Source organism: Pollachius pollachius (genome assembly GCF_949987615.1).
Source record: "Pollachius pollachius genome assembly, chromosome: 9".
Taxonomy (NCBI): domain Eukaryota; kingdom Metazoa; phylum Chordata; class Actinopteri; order Gadiformes; family Gadidae; genus Pollachius; species Pollachius pollachius.
Window position 1 is genome coordinate 216,852 of NC_136942.1, and position 19,324 is coordinate 236,175.

At 45.0% G+C, this 19,324-nt stretch overlaps 1 protein-coding gene across 6 annotated transcripts; it reads right to left on the reverse strand.

The window, feature by feature from the left end:
- Window positions 1–9,861: 9,861 nt before the first annotated feature.
- Window positions 9,862–19,084, reverse strand: LOC307081121 (apoptosis facilitator Bcl-2-like protein 14). Of its 6 annotated transcripts, XM_079744169.1 has the most exons (7): window positions 18,966–19,084; window positions 14,455–14,725; window positions 13,543–13,735; window positions 12,971–13,033; window positions 11,459–11,517; window positions 10,916–11,212; window positions 9,862–10,440 (listed from the first exon to the last, which is right to left on the reverse strand). In XM_079744169.1, the coding sequence occupies exons 3-7, from the start codon at window positions 13,730–13,732 to the stop codon at window positions 10,378–10,380; spliced, it is 672 nt and encodes a 223-aa protein (XP_079600295.1). In that variant the 5' UTR covers window positions 13,733–13,735; window positions 14,455–14,725; window positions 18,966–19,084; the 3' UTR covers window positions 9,862–10,377. The 6 variants fall into 6 exon arrangements, with proteins under 6 accessions (XP_079600295.1, XP_079600292.1, XP_079600294.1 ...); XM_079744166.1 differs by having other exon boundaries at window positions 13,543–14,725; XM_079744168.1 differs by having other exon boundaries at window positions 13,543–14,546; window positions 18,966–19,072.
- Between the last annotated feature and the right edge of the window lie 240 nt (window positions 19,085–19,324).

The window sequence follows — 19,324 nt, forward strand, 5'->3', positions numbered from 1 at the left end:
TGCTTCTTCACCACAATGTATGGCCGGGGCTCCCACTTGTCTCCCAGTTTCTGCCGCCCCTCCACATGACACACTTTAACCAGAACTCTGTCACCTGGGTTGAAGACTTGACTCTTTGCTCTCTGGTCGTAATATTTTTTCTGTTGTCCCTTGGCTTGGTGAGAGGTCTGATTAGCCTGGGCATAAGCTTGTGACAGACAGTCATGCAGAGTCTGGACATACTCACTATACTCACATGGCTCATTAGTGGTCTGCAGCCCGAAGATCAGGTCGACAGGGAGCCGGGGATGCCTGCCAAACATCAGGTAATACGGCGTGTAACCAGTAGAGTCATGGCGTGTGCAGTTGTAGGCGTGTGTCATTGCATCCACATATTCATGCCACCGCGGCTTCAGGTGAGGCTCCAGTGTCCCAAGCATGTTCATGAGGGTGCGGTTAAACCTTTCAGTGGTTCCGTTGCCCTGGGGGTGATAGGGGGTTGTGTGGGTCTTGGTGATGCCAGTACACTTACACAGCTCCTTCACAACAGCACTTTCAAAATTGCGCCCCTGGTCTGCATGCAATTTCGCAGGGAAACCAAACCGACAGAAGAAGTTTTTCCACAGCACTCTGGCAACAGTGTTGGCCTTCTGGTCTTTAGTGGGGTACGCCTGTGCGTAGCGTGAGAAGTGGTCAGTGACGATGAGAACATTTTCTATGCCGCCCTTTGACCTCTCCAGAGTCAGAAAGTCCACACATACGAGCTCCATGGGGGCACTGCTGTGAATGCTGACCAGGGGAGCCTTTACTCCTGCAGTTGGGGTCTTTCTCAGGCAGCACCTCTCACACTGCTCACACCAAGCCTTTATCTCCTGGAACATGCGTGGCCAATGAAATCTCTCTCTTATCATCTGCACAGTCCTCTCCAAACCTAAGTGCCCTGAGTCATTGTGAAGAGCCGTCTTGACTGATTCACGCAGCTTCTCTGGCAGTACTAGCTGCTCCACTGCTCCCCTTTGGCTGTCTCGGATGCGGCGGTACATGATACCATCTCTGATCACTAACCTCCTCCACTCCTTTAAGAGAAGGCACACCTGCCCACCACCACTGATCCTCTCGCTGCGGCTCGGCTTCTGGTCGAGACTCTTGTAGTGCAGGACAGGGCCGATGACAGGATCTTCTTTCTGCCCTGCGCGGATCTCCTGTTTCGTCATGGCAGGCAGTGACTCCACTCCTATGTCTCTGTAGGGCTCATTAAGTGTGGGGGGTTCAGACTGGGGTTTCTCTGAGGCAGACGTGCTCCTGGCTGTGGGGTTTACTGGGTCCTGTGTGGGCTGTCCCACACCATGCCTGGGCTCACTGGACCTCACCTGCTGGGGGCACGTTTGCAGGACCTCGGTGACCTCCTGGTTGGACATACGGGAGAGGGCATCCGCGTTAGCGTTGCTCTGGCCCCTCCTATACTGGACATCGAAGTCAAAGGCAGCCAGCCGAGACACCCACCGCTGGCCCGTAGCATCTAGCTTTGCAGAGGACATGACATATTTAAGAGGGTTATTGTCTGTCTGGACTGAGAATCTACGCCCATAGAGGTGGTCATAGAATTTGTCTGTCACCGCCCATTTTAAAGCGAGGAACTCGAGTTTGTGTGCAGGATACCTCGTCTCAGCTGGACTCAAACCCCTGCTGGCGAATGCTATGACCCTCTCTGCTCCACTCTGAACTTGCACCAAGACGGCGCCGAGCCCCTCCCCTGAGGCGTCCGTCTGAAGGACAAAAGGCAGGCTGTAATCAGGATAGCCCAGGACTGGAGCGGTCGTCAGCCTTTCTTTCAGGGTCTGGAAAGCCTCTTCACAATCACAAGTCCACAAGAAGGGTGGGTCAGGTGCCAGACTTTTCTTCCCGCCTCTTTTCTTCTTCATTGGGACACCAGTAGTGAGGCGGTACAAGGGAGCAGCTAGGGCGGAGTATCCACTCACATACCGGCAGTAATAACCAGCGAACCCCAGGAATTGCAGCACTTCCTTCCGGTTTGTGGGTCTCACCCAGTCCTTAACCCTGTTGATCTTCTCTGGGTCTGTCCGGACTCCCTCAGCAGACACCAAGTGACCCAGATACTGCACTTCCTGCCTCATCAGCTGGCATTTGGAGGGTTTTAACTTCAAGCCATGCTCCTGGAGCCGATCAAACACCAGCTGCAGCCTCTCCAGATGCTCATCAAAAGTTTTGGAGAATATGATGAGGTCATCAAGGTAAATCAACAGGTGAGTGAAGTTCAGATCTCCGAAGCAGCAGGTCATGAGTCTCTGGAAGGTGGAGGGGGCGTTCTGCAGTCCAAAGGGCATCCTGTTGGCCTCAAACAGCCCCATCGGTGTGCTGAATGCTGTCTTGTGTTTGTCATGCTCCGCCACCTCCACCTGCCAGTAACCCGACGTGAGGTCCAGTGTAGAGAAGAACTTTGCTTGCCCCAGAGCTTCCAGGGCCTCTTCTATTCTGGGCAGGGGGAAGGCGTCTCTTGTGCTGCAGGAGTTTAACTTTCTGTAGTCAATACACAACCTTAAAGAGCCGTCCTTCTTGGTCACAAGCACTACAGGTGAAGCATACGGACTCTTACTGGGCCTGATGACTCCTGTAGCCTCCATCTCAATCAACAACTTTCTCACATCTTGCCACTGTGCTGGGGGAATCTTGCGATAAGGGAGCCGAAAAGGCTTGGAATCAACTAGAGGGATGTCGTGCTGCACTGTCTTTGTGTGGCCATAATCCATGGGATGCTGGGAAAACACACTTACATTCCTCTCCACAAGATCTTTAAGGAGGGAGCGCTGGTGCTCATTCTCAACTGCTGCTTCACCCAAGTCCACTCCACAGCTCGCCACAACCTGATCCAGACTCATGCACGTCTCTTTGCTCTTGCTCTCGTGACATTGGCCCTGCTTTTTGTCTGAAAAGTCCACCACGCTGTTCACCAGGGAAACTTTGGCCAGATGTGTGTGAGGCTTGATGGTAATAGTCTGCTGGGACAGGTTCATTACCCTGACAGGGGCACATCCTCTCTTTACATCAGCGAGGACTTTGGCGACTAAGAGGTCTTGGGGGAGCTGCAGGGAGGAGTGACCTTCAATCATTGCAGTGTAAGTCTTTCTTTGTGGGCCAGCCTTTATCTTGCACATTAAATCCATCTCTTTTCCCCCAGGAATGTGTACCTTGCGGCCAGTGTACACAGCAGGGCCCACCACGTCATCCACATCATTATGTTCTATGCCCCCAATCTCCAGCAGAGAAGTGTACCACTCTGGATGGCTCTGCTTGACCTGGTGGAGAAACTGCTGGCCATAGGTTGCTCGGAGATGGGTTCTGGAGGCACGGAGGACATTAGTTCCCACAAGCAGAGGGACAGAGGAGCGATACTCAGTTACATACTCAGAGTCAGTTACAACAAAAGCTGGCACATTCTTGAACTCTTTTCCCAACACAGTCAAGTTGATGCGCAGGACACCATGGTAAGTTACACTCTGACCGGCTGCACCTTCAATGGGAATTTTAGAGGGCTGGAGCTTTTGTGTCTGGAGGATGGGGTGGTTGCACCAGTATTGGTGTGTAATACTGGTTATCTGAGAGCCTGAGTCAATGAGCGCTCTGCACTTCATTCCATTGACTTCCACCTCCCCCTCATTCCTGGGGCCCACTAAAGGGGTATCCTCTTCTCCATCACCAGTCTTGCTCACCTGCAGTGGGGGGTCTTGCTGCTTGCCCATAGTCGCCCCGGTGACCATGGGCTCTAGCCGTTTAAAGGCAGAGTGGGGTGAGGTGTGGTCCCTTCTGCAGGGGTCATGGGCTGAGGTTGTTGGGCCCATATCTGATTGGGATCTGGGAAGACTGCTCTGCAAACCCGGGCTATATGTCCTTGCTTCCCACAACGGTAGCATGTGACAGCTGAAGTCTGGGTTGTGGGTCCGGGGGGCGGCCGGGCTCTTGGTGGGGGGACAGGGGCAGAGAAGGGAGCAGCCATTCTTGATTCAAGGTGCGTCAGCTTAGCCATCTGCTCCTCTTGACAAAGGGCTAATTTCTTGACGAGATCTGTTAGCTCTGACCACTCTGATGTATGTTTAGCTTTGTCTGTCTTCATATTTAAAGTACACTCTGATGCAACCTGGACCTGTGCATAGGTTTTCTTTGACTTGTTTAATGACTGGAACTTTTTTGTCTCTTTTGCCAGATTTCTGAGCTCATCTTGCAGCTCCCGGAAGCTCAGAAGCCGAGGTTTCATTGGAGCAATCCTCATGTACACCTCCTCCTCATTTAGTCCTCTTAGAAACTGTCGGGTGAGTTTACTGTCACGGTCAGGGAAAAGCTTGCCCCCACTTTGGGTTTCTTCTACAGCTCGCAGTGTTGCCTCTAGTGCTATAGCATAAGAGCAGGCAGACTCACCTGGCCGCTGGCCACGTTCATAGAAGTCGGCCAGTGGGTCCAGGGAGCCCTGTGTGTCACCGTACTCTGCCCTCAGCTCTTCAAATGCCTTCTCAGGGGTTTGGTTATGGGGGGGTAGATTCAGGATCAGCTTCCTGGCCTCACCACTCAGGTGACGTACCACAGTGGAGAAGCGGAGATGGGGCGGGAGCTCTATTGCCTCCAGGAGATATTGCATGTCACGAACCCAGTCCTCTATAAGCATCTTGCTGTCAGCGTTACCAGTGAAGACTTGGACATTCTTCACCTGATGAGTCTGCAGGAAACTGCCATAGGCTGCTGGTGGGGGGCTTGGGGTGGCTGTTGCTCTGACAGGGGCGTTTAGAGGTGCAAGCATGTGCTGGATGGAAGATGGAGGCAGGAGGGCGTGTTGGGGGACTGCATCTGGATACATGCTGACTTGAGGGACTGAGGCAGGGGGCTGTAGATATACTGGGGCTTGGGTGTGGGGAGAAGATGTGTAGTTGAAAGCAGCATGGGCAACATTCAGAGAGGTGGGCGCAGCTGAAGTGGGGCCCCATGCACTGGTGGCAGATGAGTGCAGGGGAATCTGAGCATGGTGTGCAGCAGCTTGTGACATGTGCAACTGGGGGATTTGTCCATAGTCTGTGCCTTGGGAGGTCTGTTCAGCTGTAGAGGGGTTATTCATAGTGTTCATTGTGTGTGGTGTTGGGAAACTCAACATGGGGGCTTGGGGTGCAGGTAAGGGAACAGTATCGCTGGTGGGGACCTGGGGGCTTGGCTGATAAACTTGCGTTGGATAAGGGGAGACAGCTGGCTGGTTCATGGTGGGCTGCTGTATGACTTGTGTCTCTGGGAAGTTGGGATATGGGGGGCTTTGAGGTGGCAGGGTGACTGTGGGGGGCCTTTGCACACTGGTCTGGGGCAGGAGGACAGGGGGCATGGTAATGTGCACAGCCGGCTGGAACACTGGGGGAGTTGCACGGGGATCAGTATAGGGGGACAGAATTGGGGGTGATGGGGTGAGCTGTGCGCCCAGTCCAAAGTCTGTGGGCAGCCGGACTGGAGTGTGGTACTGCAGCTGCTGAGTAGGGGACCTGAGGAACTGGGTGGTTAGCTTTGACCTCACAGATGGTTGTTGGTGACTGGTGAAAGCTCCATCACTGGGGAAGTGAGTATGCGTTCTGCTTGGGGAGTCATAGCTGTGGGTTGTTGCAGGCACAGGGGTGGGTGGGCCTGATGTTGCTGCAGTGAGACCCTGCTTCAGTGGAGAGTCTGCATGGTCACTCATCATCTTCAATATTCTCTGTCTCAGATTTAAGCAGCAGAATAAAATGTAAGTGTGTATGCGAATTACTTGTTATGCTTGAATGTGAATGGGTGTAGCTGTGGTTGAATGTAATAAACAAAATAAAATGTGTGGCAGGCACAATTATCACTTAATAACCCAAAAGCTCACACAAAACATTAATTCAACTCAAAACGTGATTACACTACTCTATGTTCAGCACAGAGAATATGAATGAGAAAAAAAAACAACAACACTTGCTTAATATCGATCACAAATTATCCTTAAAGAAATGTTTCACACAGAATATTCATTTAGGTACTGTAGCTTTAAGACTTTTTTTTTTTTTCGTCTCTTTAGAATATCATGGAAATGTCTTAAATAGGAAACACAACAAAATAAGATGCACTTCAACTTTCAAAGGATATGCTGGATAGGATGAAGATCCTGGCAATGCACCTTCACAGGAATAACTTAGTTCGTCACACACAGTTCAGTACGGCGGCGGCGTTGAGGGGCTGCGGCCAGCCTCGCTTCCTCTTCGGCCTCGGAGCGCCACAAATCCGGGTCACGGCACCAAAGATGTAACCCAGGCCGTGCGAGCTCACGCCACTCCACACCCGGACTCTGCGTTGTGTTTGGTGTAGGTGTTGGGGGGGGGTGCGGAAGGAGGGACACACGGATGGTTTTCTTGATTTATGGCTCGGACCACGCCGCCGTTTATTTCTCTCATTCACAGCTCAAACGTTCAACCTTACGGCAGAGAAACAAACAACTTACGGCAGAGAAACAAACAACTGACAAAAATGGCGCTTGCGCGGGCGAATCCCTGCAACAAAACGGTGGCCTGTAAGGCCAAAAGGCCACAATCGCTAAACCGCTGAGGACCAACAACAACACAACAGCGCCATCCATGGTCGCGAAAAGGCAACTACCCTACATATATATATATATATATATATATATATACATATATATATATATAGGGGCGTAGAAATGAGTTTAACATTTGGGGGGTACACATATCGGAAACCTGACAGATCCGTCAATGGTTTGAGCAGAAATATGTCATAAATTAACTACACTGAAAGAATTCACAAATATATTGTAGCGCCGGTCAGGGAGAGACGGAAGAATGAGACGGGAGACAGGTTTCAACCGCTTAGTACCACTCTCGCGCCCCTTACACCGCACGACTGCGAGAGTTGGTTCTTTATTTTAGCAACGAACATAACAGAAACACGGGACACCTGACCAACACACACAACACTCTCACTAATGGTCCCGATCACACAACAATGTAACAACACACAATTAATAAAGACCCCAAACCCGTTAACCCCACTTAACCCCATCAACAGAACAAATCAACAAAACCCCTTTTGTCAACTGACAACCCCAACTCCCAGAATCCCCCGCGGCTCCGGAACATGGCGCCCACACCCGTGGGCGCCACAATATTTCATTCTACTAAAAATATACATTTGTAAATGTAAAGGAAAACACATTTTGAATGGCAGTAATGAACTGATAAACATCAAATCAATTCTTTAATTGCACGCTCAATCATCCAGTTTTTTAGAATAAGAAGCGGTGACAAGACACTGTGTTGCGCTTTCAAAATAAAATAAAATATTTTTCTCCCTCTGTATAATTTTTAGGTGGGACAGATGCGCCTGTCTCCAATATTGGAGGGGAATATTTATATATATAAAATAAAAATAAAATATATATATATATATATAATATTTAATCGCAATTTTTTTATGTTCTAAATATCCCTTGCTTTCGTGCTTCTAGCCTTTTAGTGAGTTCAGAGAGTCTTGAGAAGGACAGTAATAACTGTCCTTCTCAGGTAAAATATCTCAGGTAAGATGGATATAAGAAGAGACACCCGCAGTGAATTCAACCCGGTCCACTTGACATCGGGTAGGTGCATGACAGCGGTACCGTAAAACTTCAATAGCCCAGGCTTTTATTTGTTTCTATCACTGAACTTTCGAACAAAACTCTTGCTCAGCAAAGATGGGAAATACTATAACATTTATTATTTAAACCAGTATGATTATTCCTACCGTACGTAGGCCTATACACATTACCAGGCTTTTGAATAACGCCTACACACACACACACACACACACACACACACACACACACACATACACACACACACACACACATACACATGGTGGCGGAGTGGTAATCGGGAGAGTCGGGAGAACTCCCGGTGGGCCGTTAACGTTTCGGGGCTGTTGGGCTGATTCCTGCAGGATATCAATAGCCTGAGCTGTGCATCCGCACCCTCTCACTCACTCAACAGACAACACTCACAACTGTCAACGTCGCAACCAAGTCGATTCTGTCTAGAGGGGAGTAACTGAGCGGCCCCTCCTGAAGTGGTACAGCCCAGGTGGGCCTTGAACTGCGATTGGTCAGAAAGACGTAACAGCTAATGACAACATTGAACTCTCGTGCAGAGAGTTCAATGACACTTAACACTTTTAAGGAGTTTTTCACCCGCTCCGTATCCTTGCTTGCCCCAACAAGTTCGTGAAGCGTGCTTGTTGTTTTGTTTCCGGTGTAGCTAGATCCGGTATGGTGTTGTCGTTTTTCTAACGTGATAAGTTGTTGCTAGACAGCAGGTGAAAAAACGACAACGTTTGCCAAGCCAAAAGAGCGTTAACCGCGCGATAAAAAATTAACGCCGGTAAAAATGGTTTGCGTTAACGCCGTTAATAACGTGTTAAACTGACAGAACTAATATATATATACATATATATATATATAGCTTGTCTCACTTGTATTCATTTTACTCTGAAATAACTTGAATGGAACTTTAGACGTTTGGGGATAAGCAGCACAGCAGTCAGGTAGCTATTTAAAGCTACAATAAACTGCGTATTTTGTTTATTTAGGTAAATCATTATGAAAAAATGTGCATGCACAATAAAGCAGACAAAAAAATAAAAAATCTTTTTGCATGCCCAGAGGGATCATTTAATACCGAGTAGGTTTAATACCGAGTAGGTTTAATACCGAGTAGGCCACGCCTACTCGGTATTAAACCAGGGCCTGGAGCCAACGAAATCAGAAACATCCGGCAGTCCATACCAGGGAGTTAGGTACAGAGGCCTGCTGTTTGTCGCTCACACGCGGGTCCATACAATTCCCCTCCCTTTGCTTCATAGTTACCACACCGAAATACTACAAATAAAGTGAGTTAAAAGCGATCCGGATTAGACTACTTTCTTCAAGAATGCAACAGGACCATGGACCTATTAAAGAAGGACAAAGGGGGCGATTCGCAAGCAAACTCCATTCTAACTCCCTAAAACTAATAATAAATAATAGTGTAATAGTGTAGCGAATTGTATGGACATTTTATAGAATATTATAAAGATGGGATTTCTGTTATTGCTCATATTTTCTCGGCTTCCACAGGGATTTTGCTAAGACTATTAAAAGGCCTTTCTCGGTGTACTACAACCCTTACACCCAGAGCATCGACCTGCTCAAAGATACCCGGAGCATTGAGGACGTGGTCCAGGATCTCCGCAGCGACCTCACCACCGTGTGTGATGCTCTGGGCAAAATGAACACCTACTTTGGCATTTGAGCTCGGCGGTGGTCGGCTCTCTGCTGCCCCCTGTCTAACTTTGTATGTATTGTACACACACTGCTTCTAACAGATCTCCAGGAAAAGGTTAAGCTTGAGCTTTAATTAATCTATTCTATGTTAAGATATGACCTGGATACACAGTAGTAAACTGCATAAATGTTAAGAAATGTGTAATGGCTAATCGTAACCATCACATGCACCAGTAGACAATCTACAACACCAAGAAAACAGTTCTGTAGCTTGGGCTCGTTGCTGTTGCTTGCTATCTGTCATTTCTATTTAAGTTCAATAATAAACCAAATCTATGTTCAATGCTTGGTACTTTTTCATGCAATATCATGAATTGACTGCACAATTACACAACTCCTCTGGGGCTGGAACAAGGCCCAACATACTTTACTTGAGGTGTGATAATAGATGTTCTCATGATGTTCATTATGGGCACTGTAATGGGGAATGGAATGAGCTGCCCCTTTATCACCCAGCGACCCATCACTTCTGTGATGAAGGCCTATTACATTTCAAATGAGCATTTATCGATAAATCGCTAGAAAGCACTGCTGTTTATTATTTATAATACAATTGAAGAGTTTTTAAATGAATAAAATGCAAAACATTGATGGAAAAACAATTTGGGTAAAATTTTTCTAAAACTAATAAACTCTGCACGACATACACAAACAGCATCTCTACGTCCAGTCTAAAATATTCTTGTTGAGACAGTTAAATCATAACTGTAAGGTACAAATGTGTTGCGTTTTCATATTCGGTACATCATCACCAGCCATGGCATGTGCTAAGTCTTAACTAACGGTCAATGACCCAGAATGCACTTCTATACAGAAACAAAATAAAACAACCAATCACATCGGTGTACAGTAAAGTTGGATACAAAAATAGGTCGTAATCCACATAATATAGGGGTATATTATTAACAAATTAGATAACATTATGAGAACACATAATTTAACAAATTGTCATTTAAAAGAGTGGCATCTATAATTACAAAAGGTCATGTTGTTAAAAAGATTGAGTAGGAACAGAGAGAACGTTGTTGCTCTCAGGAGAGGTCTGTTGACGTACAGGTGAAGCCACGTTCACCTTTAACCGGAAGCACTCCTTCCTAAACAGGAGAGAAAGGGAGACGACAGCAGGTTCACCTCTGTAATCGTAGATCGATTGACTCCTAATAATGTTCTTAAGGGTTATCATGGTGAGCATTATCTTAGGCATCACAGAATGACGTTCCTTCCTTCAAGCCCGTTTAATGGGAGGAGTCTATTCTTCCTCCTGGCTGCTGACCATAACCATACACCCACTTGGCCAAGCCAGGCCGTTTCGGACATTTCCCTGACAAGATATTCGGTAGGTGAGCGTATACACCCCTCTGTAAATGTTTTGATCCTGCTGTCTATCACTTTAACCTGCTAGGTAGAATCCTGGCCGGTCAGAATGTATTAAGTACTTATCATACAATCCCTGAAATTGTATTGATCCTCCAAATACTCCCTCTCTTCCCAATTGAATTGCTCCTTGGAGATGAATAAAGTGCTTTGAATTGAATTGAATTGAATCACCCCCCCATCCCTCCAACTCACCCAGCCTCCGTGCTGCTGCACCCAGTCAGAGTGGTTCTGGCGGAGGAAGCGACTGCCGAAGATCAGCGCTCTCCTCTTGGGGATCTGGTCGATGGTCGACAGCCTGTCCGTCACCTCAAAGACCCAGGCGATCTGCTCCTTCCGCAGCCTCGCCTCAGAGGCCGGGGGGGCAGGGGGCCCGCCCGATGCCTCTGAGCCCACCGGGCGGCCCCCCTGCAGTGCGGCCATCAACCTCTGAAACAGAGAGTAGCTGAAGGCTCCCTGGAGCTGCTGCTGCAGAACCTGGTTCTGCTGGATCTGCAGCAGGACAGAGAGAGCAGAGGAGCGGTGAGAAGAGAAGGAGAGGAGTTGAGGAGAAGAGAGAAGGGGTTTCTGATTAACATCATGTCATTCGATGTTGTTTGTGTAAGTTGTTTGTGTGTCGATTCTTGATGATGTTTGTTTTACTGCTGGCTGTGCAGCAAATTGCCCCTCTGGGATAATAAAGGTAACCTAACCTTACATGTGAGAACAGACAATTTGCACAAACATAAAAACACTCACCTTCTGATTTATGTCATCTCCTTCTTTTTTCAGCAACACCACGAGTTTCTCCACCAAATCTGCAAGACACAAAGAAATGTTGTTGATATAAATCTTGATAATATATATAGCCTTTATGTCATTTTATATTTTTTATTATTATTTTAATCTGTTATTATTTAAACAATATTTGTACATATATCGATTCAAGTGTATTTCCCTAATTGATTTGACAAATTGTATAAAGTGGATCAATGACTGTTGATAAACATAGATATACTGTAGCTGTCAGTAGGGAGGTCTAACATTCAGATCAGTCAAAGAACTAGGGGGACTTTGACAGAAAGTGCTGTTTGTAGTTTAGTTCAGGCTGTCCTGAACATTAATGACCTTGAATTAACTGTTCTGTTTACAGGAACACTGGGATTTTTCAACCTGGAACCTATTTTCCAATAATTGTGGGTGTAAGGGACTAATGCAGACAACGATCTTTGAGATTGGTTCAGTATTGAGAGAGAATGATGGAACCGTAATCTTAAAAGGGCTGCAATGTTAAAGTCCGCTAAACGTGCCTGTTTTTGCCACTGACTGGCTGAGATTATATTATATCACTATGGAAAGGATCCCTACCATCCTGCATTGTTGCAGGATAATTCCCTAATGCCACGACAATCTCAACTCTCCTTCACCCAAATCTTTTAGGTAACACTAACGTACGCTTTTCCTAGTCCAACAAACAAGCTCTCTAATCTCCAGCTCTCCGCCAAGATTCCACTGTTCTCTTCATGCAACTCCACTCAGCCCTTAGTGAGCGAGACTTGGTTGGATACAACAATTAATAGACTGTAATCAAGTAAATGGTAAAGAAACAAGTGTTAACTAGGACTGCAAGCGAATCATGGTGGGTATAGTCATTACTCCTAGATGCCTCAGTCTTTGTTCTTCAGCACTTTTTTTTACTCCCATCACCCACCCACGTACATACAAACACAGACAGACAGACAGAAAGACACACACACATACACACAAAGACACAGACAGTGGTTTAATAGAAAATGCAGTTTATGTGTGAATCTGTACTCTATAGGCTATTTGGTGCATTGCGCTTATTAGGAATTATTCACTGACTTCATGCAATGAGATATCGAAACCAAACACATTTTTTTAAGATGTGTACCGGTATATCAAAACTGGAATTTAAAGTATCAACAGATACACCGTGAATACCTAACTATCTGTCGGGATCCTTTCCATAATCTGAGCCAGTCAGTGGCAAAAGCAAGCACTTTTAGGGGACATGTGTTGACGGACGGTATTGGCTCAAAGATTACATTGCAGCTCATTTTCATGGATTATGGCTGCAGCGTTGTTCAACCAATCTCAACATTTTTTAAATAGGCTCAAGGTTGAAAAATCCAGAAGTTCTCCTTTAACTGTGAGACATCATTAAGATGCACAAACACACACACACACACACACACACACACACACACACACACACACACACACACACACACACATACACAGAGATACCTTGTTGGTGCTCTGGACTAGAGTCATCAACAGTCAGATCACCTTCTGCAATTGGCACTGAGTCTGCAAACACATCAACATATTCAGCACATCATGATTTCCTGCTAGCAACTAATATTTCCATGCATCTGTTTAATATATATAGATTTTACAATGGGGCCTATGCTAGAATGGGGATTGACACTGTGATACTTTTGGTATGAAACAGGACTGGGATGAACCGGTTAATCAAGCTGGTGTTAAAGAACAGAGGTTCTCAACAACTATGTTGGTGGACTATGATAGGCATCAACGGTCAACATTTAGGAGAAATCTTATGGTAACACAAATTGTGTGGTAAAAAGGAGAAAAAAATATCACATTTGAACGGAAGCCTTCAACGTCTGCAATGAAAAACATAGATTTTGGCGACGCAATTTAAAGGGGGGATTTCCCTTGGCCTTTGTACTTATCCAACGCGTCCATCTGCAAATTCCTTCTCTCACACACGCACACACAAACACACACACACGCACACACCCACACACCCACCTACACACCCACACACACACACACACACTTTTAAGGCCTACCTGATGAAATTGATGATTGTTTCAAGCCTGTGCCTTTTGAATGCCGGCTAGATGCCAGGCCTTTGAATTTGAGTACGCCAACGCCAGACCGACGTAACCTGAGCTTCTCCTGCCGAGTGCAGTATTCTTCAAGCAGTAGAAACTCGTCACTCTCCTCCTCTTCCTCCATGGCCGCTCTGCTTGCATCCATAATCTTCATATTGCAAGGTTATAAGGGAAATAGTTGAATAGAAGAGAATACAATACGAATGTAAAAGGCATGATAGGGCCGGTGAAACGGGCCAAAATCTTTGCCCACCTTAAAAAATTAAAAACAGAAATAGAATTTTTACAAGAATCGCATTTGGTGGCATCAGACCATATGAAACTTAAAAAACCATGGGTAGGACAACTTTACCATTCACAATTCAATACCAAGGCAAGAGGAACAGCGATATTAATACACAAAAAGGTAGAGTCTACTCTTACTGAGTCCATATCAGACCCACAGGGCCGTTTTATCATAGTGACTGGCTCCCTTTAATATTCAAATTACACTTTGCTTGTATATACGCTCCTAATTGGGATGATGCCAGTTTTATATCTAGGCTGATCTCTGTTTTACCTATCATGAACTCTCACTGTGATCTTTAGCGGTGATATAAACGGTGTTATAGTCTGTGTCTCCATCGAAGATGGCTCATACCCTGTCTACATTTATTAATGAGGCAGGCTGTATAGACCCTTGGAGTTTTCTTTTTCCACGTACAACGAGTTCTCATTTTTTTATGTACATCAATCATATTCAAGAATTGATTATTTTTTTCACAGAAGAGAATACAATACAATACAACTTTATTAATCCCACTTGGGGCAATTTGTTTGAGCAGCTTGTTGTACATACAATAAAAAACAAACAACAAATACACATACTCAACTACGGAGCATCTAGTAGTCGAATTGCAGAGGGGATGACGACCTGGAATGGCGGTTAGTTCTACAAGCAGGTAAAGCGTAGTGACGCCCTGATGGCAACACAGAAAATACACTTGTAAGAACATGTCCAGAAGAAGCCAAAATACCTGCTGCTTTCTGGATGATTTGCCGATTGCAAGAAGAACTCAAGTCCCTTTGTTTAACTCCGGTGATCTTGGAACAGATGTTGTCAACACTATTCAGGCTGTTTCTGTCTTTTACTGTGAGGCTGTGAAACCAGCAGATAAATATAAAAGATAATAAGCTCAGGAGACACTCAAAAAAAGGTTGATAAAAATGATAGAGGATGATGGGACTGACAGAAAAGGAATTTTGTTTTTTGGAGAAGGTGAATTCTCTGTTGCCCTCGCTTCACAATAGCCTCAGTGTTCACATCAAGCTTAAGGTGATCATCGAAAATAGTACCCAGATAATTATAAGACTATTTCCACACTTTCGTTATGTATGATACACTATTTGGCTGCATTTCTGTTGTGTCTAAAATCAATAATCAGTTCCTTGGTTTAAGAAACATTTAAGTACAAGAAGTTATCATCAAAACAAGAAATAAAATCAGTGAGAGCATTCCTGTGGTCTGATTCTGAGCCTTGGAGAAGGGACAGTAACGCGGTATCGTCAGAACCAAATAGCTGCTGCCCTCCTGACTGCTCAGTATACATAATAAAGAGTAAGGGCGAAAGGACGCACCCTTGTAGTGAGCCTGATGAAGTTAGAGTCTGAGAAACTGACCGTCTCTGCACCCTCTCAGTCAAGAGGTCCAAAATTCATAATACGAGCTGGTGAGGCAATTTAAAATCACATAGCAATCTTTCTATTAAAAGACGCGGCCGTATCGTGTTGAATACCGATGAAAAGTCTGCAAACAAAAGCCTGACATGGGCTTGCGGCTTTTCTAAATGTTTGTATAAGTTATTGAGTATTAAAAGCTTTGCGTCCTCAACACTTCTCCCTGACTGGTAAGCAAATTGAAGTGGATAAAGTTTTTCATACACATTTGACAAAACAAGGTTTTTCAAAAATTTCTCAATAGAAAAGTATGTTATGTTTCCTTACATTTTAACCTACTTTTGTTATTTCACTGCTGGAACAAACACTCAGTTGAAGTAGATATTGGTAGACCTATTTACTCAATGAAGTCATTCAAGAATAGCAAAACTAAACTAGAAAATGCGGTGAGTGCTGTAGTACAAAGTGAGGTTGGAAATATGTTTTAATAAAGCAACATAGATTAAGACGTAAAGAGAGGTTAAATGGCTTAATCAAGCGAAGGGATTTGAACAGAGTTCAAAAGTCTAAATGGAGTAAACAATGTAAACATGCAGACCATTTAAGAAAATGTAAATGGTTGGAAACAAATAAAGAACAAAAAACGCAAACCATTGCTAAAAATGCAGAAATGTGAAAGGGATTGAACTGAAGAATCTGAAAGGTCAAATGTATTGCAGTGCACTGCTGGAAAACCTGGAAGCTGAAATTGAAAACTGACAGACGCTGAATTGCGTTATCTAAAGAAGCAAAGGGCTGAAATACATTGCTGATCAAAGATGGAAGATAGTAGTAGTAGTGGTACGTACTAGCTGTAGTAGTAATAGTAGTAGTAGCCTAGTAGTAGGCCTAATGGTAGCAGTAGTAGTAGCAGCTGAAGTAGTAGTAGTAGTAGTAGTAGTAGTAGTAGTAGTAGTAGTAGTAGTAGCTGAAGTAATAGTGGTAGGCCTACTAGCTGCACAAACGATATGCCATATGATAGGTATGGTGTTGATTGATGTTTGTAGAAATAATAATAATAATCCCACACGTTTTTTTTAAAACCAGCCGAAATTGTATGTACATTTAGACTTTCATCTGCTTTCACTCCATTCATTTCAATGAGGGAAGGGCGGCAGAGGGGAGGCGGTTGTTGGACCAGGAGGCGGTTGCCGCCTACGTGAACGCGCACAGATTTTGCCCCACCACTCAGCTTCCCCCGTGTTGAAACTTTCAGCTGCTCTCACACCGCCGCGCGGCAACCGCCCTTATAACCGCCTCACTGCCGGAGGGTTCAGCGCGGTGGTGTGAAGGGCCAGGCGTTTTCAAAAGCGGCTGCTGCTGCCGCTGTCGCCGTAAAATGTGAAAAAACAGCGTTTTTTACGCCGTAATGCGCAAAAAATGCTCCGCTTTTTACGCCGCAATGAAGTCCTTTAAGAGCGCGGGTAAAAAACGCAGTTTTGAGCATCAAAACCATTTCAAGACAGATCTTCTTGTGACGATTTCTCCTCATTGCTGTTGTTAGTTGTAGTGTCATATAGATATATATAAGTGAATCCATTATCAATTATGCGGTCACTCTGGCCGAAATAATAGCGACGCTTGCTCTGTAAGCGAAAGGTTGTCGGATTGAACCCATTTTTTGTCAGATTTGTGCTTTTGTCAGATTGTCACGTTTTTATGATCGCAATGTTTTTTAGTCAGCAAGCCAGACCTCCTGTGCCATAAGTTTCAATCTGTGCTGAACTGATATGGTCTGCTTGTCTTGATCAGAAATTGGGCGCAAACACTTCAAATGCATTGGCTGAGAGAAAAGAAGGGCGGAGATTATTAGCATACTAGAGAGAAGCAGTTTTTGACGCGTGTTGTGATGTGCACAAACGCGCGTATTTTACGTGCGGTTTGATGCTCAAAACTGTGTTTTTTACCCGCGCTCTTGAAGGACTTCATTGCGGCATAACAAGTGGCACATTTTTTGCGCATTACGGCGAAAAAACGCTGTTTTTTCAGCGTTTTTTACAGTGTAATGAAGGTGATACATGACTGAATGAGGTCGTTTTCTGTCGGGGTTGGCTTGCCATACACCGGCGCTGACTAGACGCACGGCCAACTAGGCTTCACGCCACTGTTCTATTCCATGGCGTCGCCGCCCCTGAAAAGGCGCTTTTTTAAAGCTGATTGGTACATCCCGGCTTGATTCAATGTCCTATAGTCTACATATGGAGATTGTTGATGCACTAGATGAATAATTTCACAATGCAAAAAGAATGAGCAATGAAAGTAAATGAAGTGCGTAAAGTGACTAAACCGTAAACAAACTGCCCGACAGTATACAAGTAGCTATTAATTAATGTGACGATCATTGTAAGCACAAACAGAGGATCATGGGCATCAGGGCCATATAGTCATAAAGCAACTGGTATGACGTTACGGTAGCCTATACCGACTAAGTTTGTTGATCTGCTTCTTTCAAAACATACCACAACGGTGCTGCAGCGCGCTGTAAACTGCATGTAAAACTGCATGAAAACTGCGCACGTGTGTGGCCTTCTGATCAAAAGTATTCCAATTGGGCGGGAAAAATCGCCCAATCGGGCAATGCTGCCTGCACGTCCTCGCGCTCTTACCTCAGCGTAAATCAATGAAGCCAACTGAAAACAAAGCCGATATGGAACTTAAACTGTGATTATAAAAGTCTTAAGGTAACCGAAATTCTGTTTTCAGATTATTGAAGATACAAGTGTCTTGATTTGTTAAACCTTTGAACGACGGTGATCAATAAACAATTGACCAAGGGCGGGAGGGCGGAAGGCTCCTCCGTCCTCCCATTGACTTCCATTGTAAAAAAAAATATTTTAAAAGTAGAATATTGTGGCGACTCCTCCGGGGTCGCGCAGGGGATCCTGAGAATTGGGTGTTGAGTTTTATCAGCAGAGTGGTGCTGCTGACGATGCGTAGGAAGGAGGCTGACGACTTCTCTCATTATAGGACATTTATTTCAGAACAATGAAATGTGGCCATCTGCCAGTTGGGTTGAGCGCGGACTTGAAAAAAAACAAAAACGTCACGCATAAAAATGTCCATGTACGGGAAGTCCATTAGGTCACAATACAATACATGAACATTCATTACATTAATTATTGTGTGTGCTCTTGCGTCCTCTTGTGTCGCTAACTGTAAACAATATTTACAGTCATGTAACCTGAGAACATAAAAAATAGGCTTACATTTTAACATTGGGGTTTTGTCAACTTGTTTGGTTGTTCGGTTAAGTGGGGTTAACAGGTTTGGGGGTTTTATTGGCTGTGTGTTAATTGTGTGTTGTTCCATTGTTGTGTGATGTGTAGTGTGATCGGGACCATTAGTGAGAGTGTTGTGTTGGTCAGCTGTGTCGTGTTTCTGTTATGTTCGGTGGAGTTCAATAAAGGCAACTCTCGGAGTCGTGCGGTGTATGGGGCACGAGAGTTGCGTAACCGCTTAACCTGGGCTGCCGTCTCGTCCTTCCCGTGCTGCTCGCCACAATATATAAAAAACTATAAAATATTTTAAAAATCTGAAAAGAAGCGCGCGACTCCAAACTAATCTGAAGTGTCTAGGTGAAAATTTAGGAAGGAGAAAGGTCCCAACGTTTTTAGAGAATAATAAAGAAGAAAGAAAAAAAGACTTAAAAAGAATAATAGTTGAACGCTGCATGCAGCACTCACCTAAATAGCAACCACTAGGCAGAAAATATGTTCGTCAAACGACCCACTTTTAGTTGTACGAGTCCCTGATGTCTGCAGTGCTGAAACGCTGCGGATCGATGTGAAAGGTCGTTTGAGATCGCTTCACTATTTTGACTTCCACTTTCTCTCTCGAATGTGGAAGGAGGTGTGTTCGGTGTCGCGGCCCCGGATACGTGATCAAAACAGTTGGCGCATTTCTGCTTGCATTAAGCTTTTCAAACCTACTGTTTTAATAAATGTATTGTCCAAACCATAGATTATGGATACAGATTGATATTATGTTGTGCAAACAAACATAACTAATTAATGCCATTAATTAATGTTTAAATACTTATTGT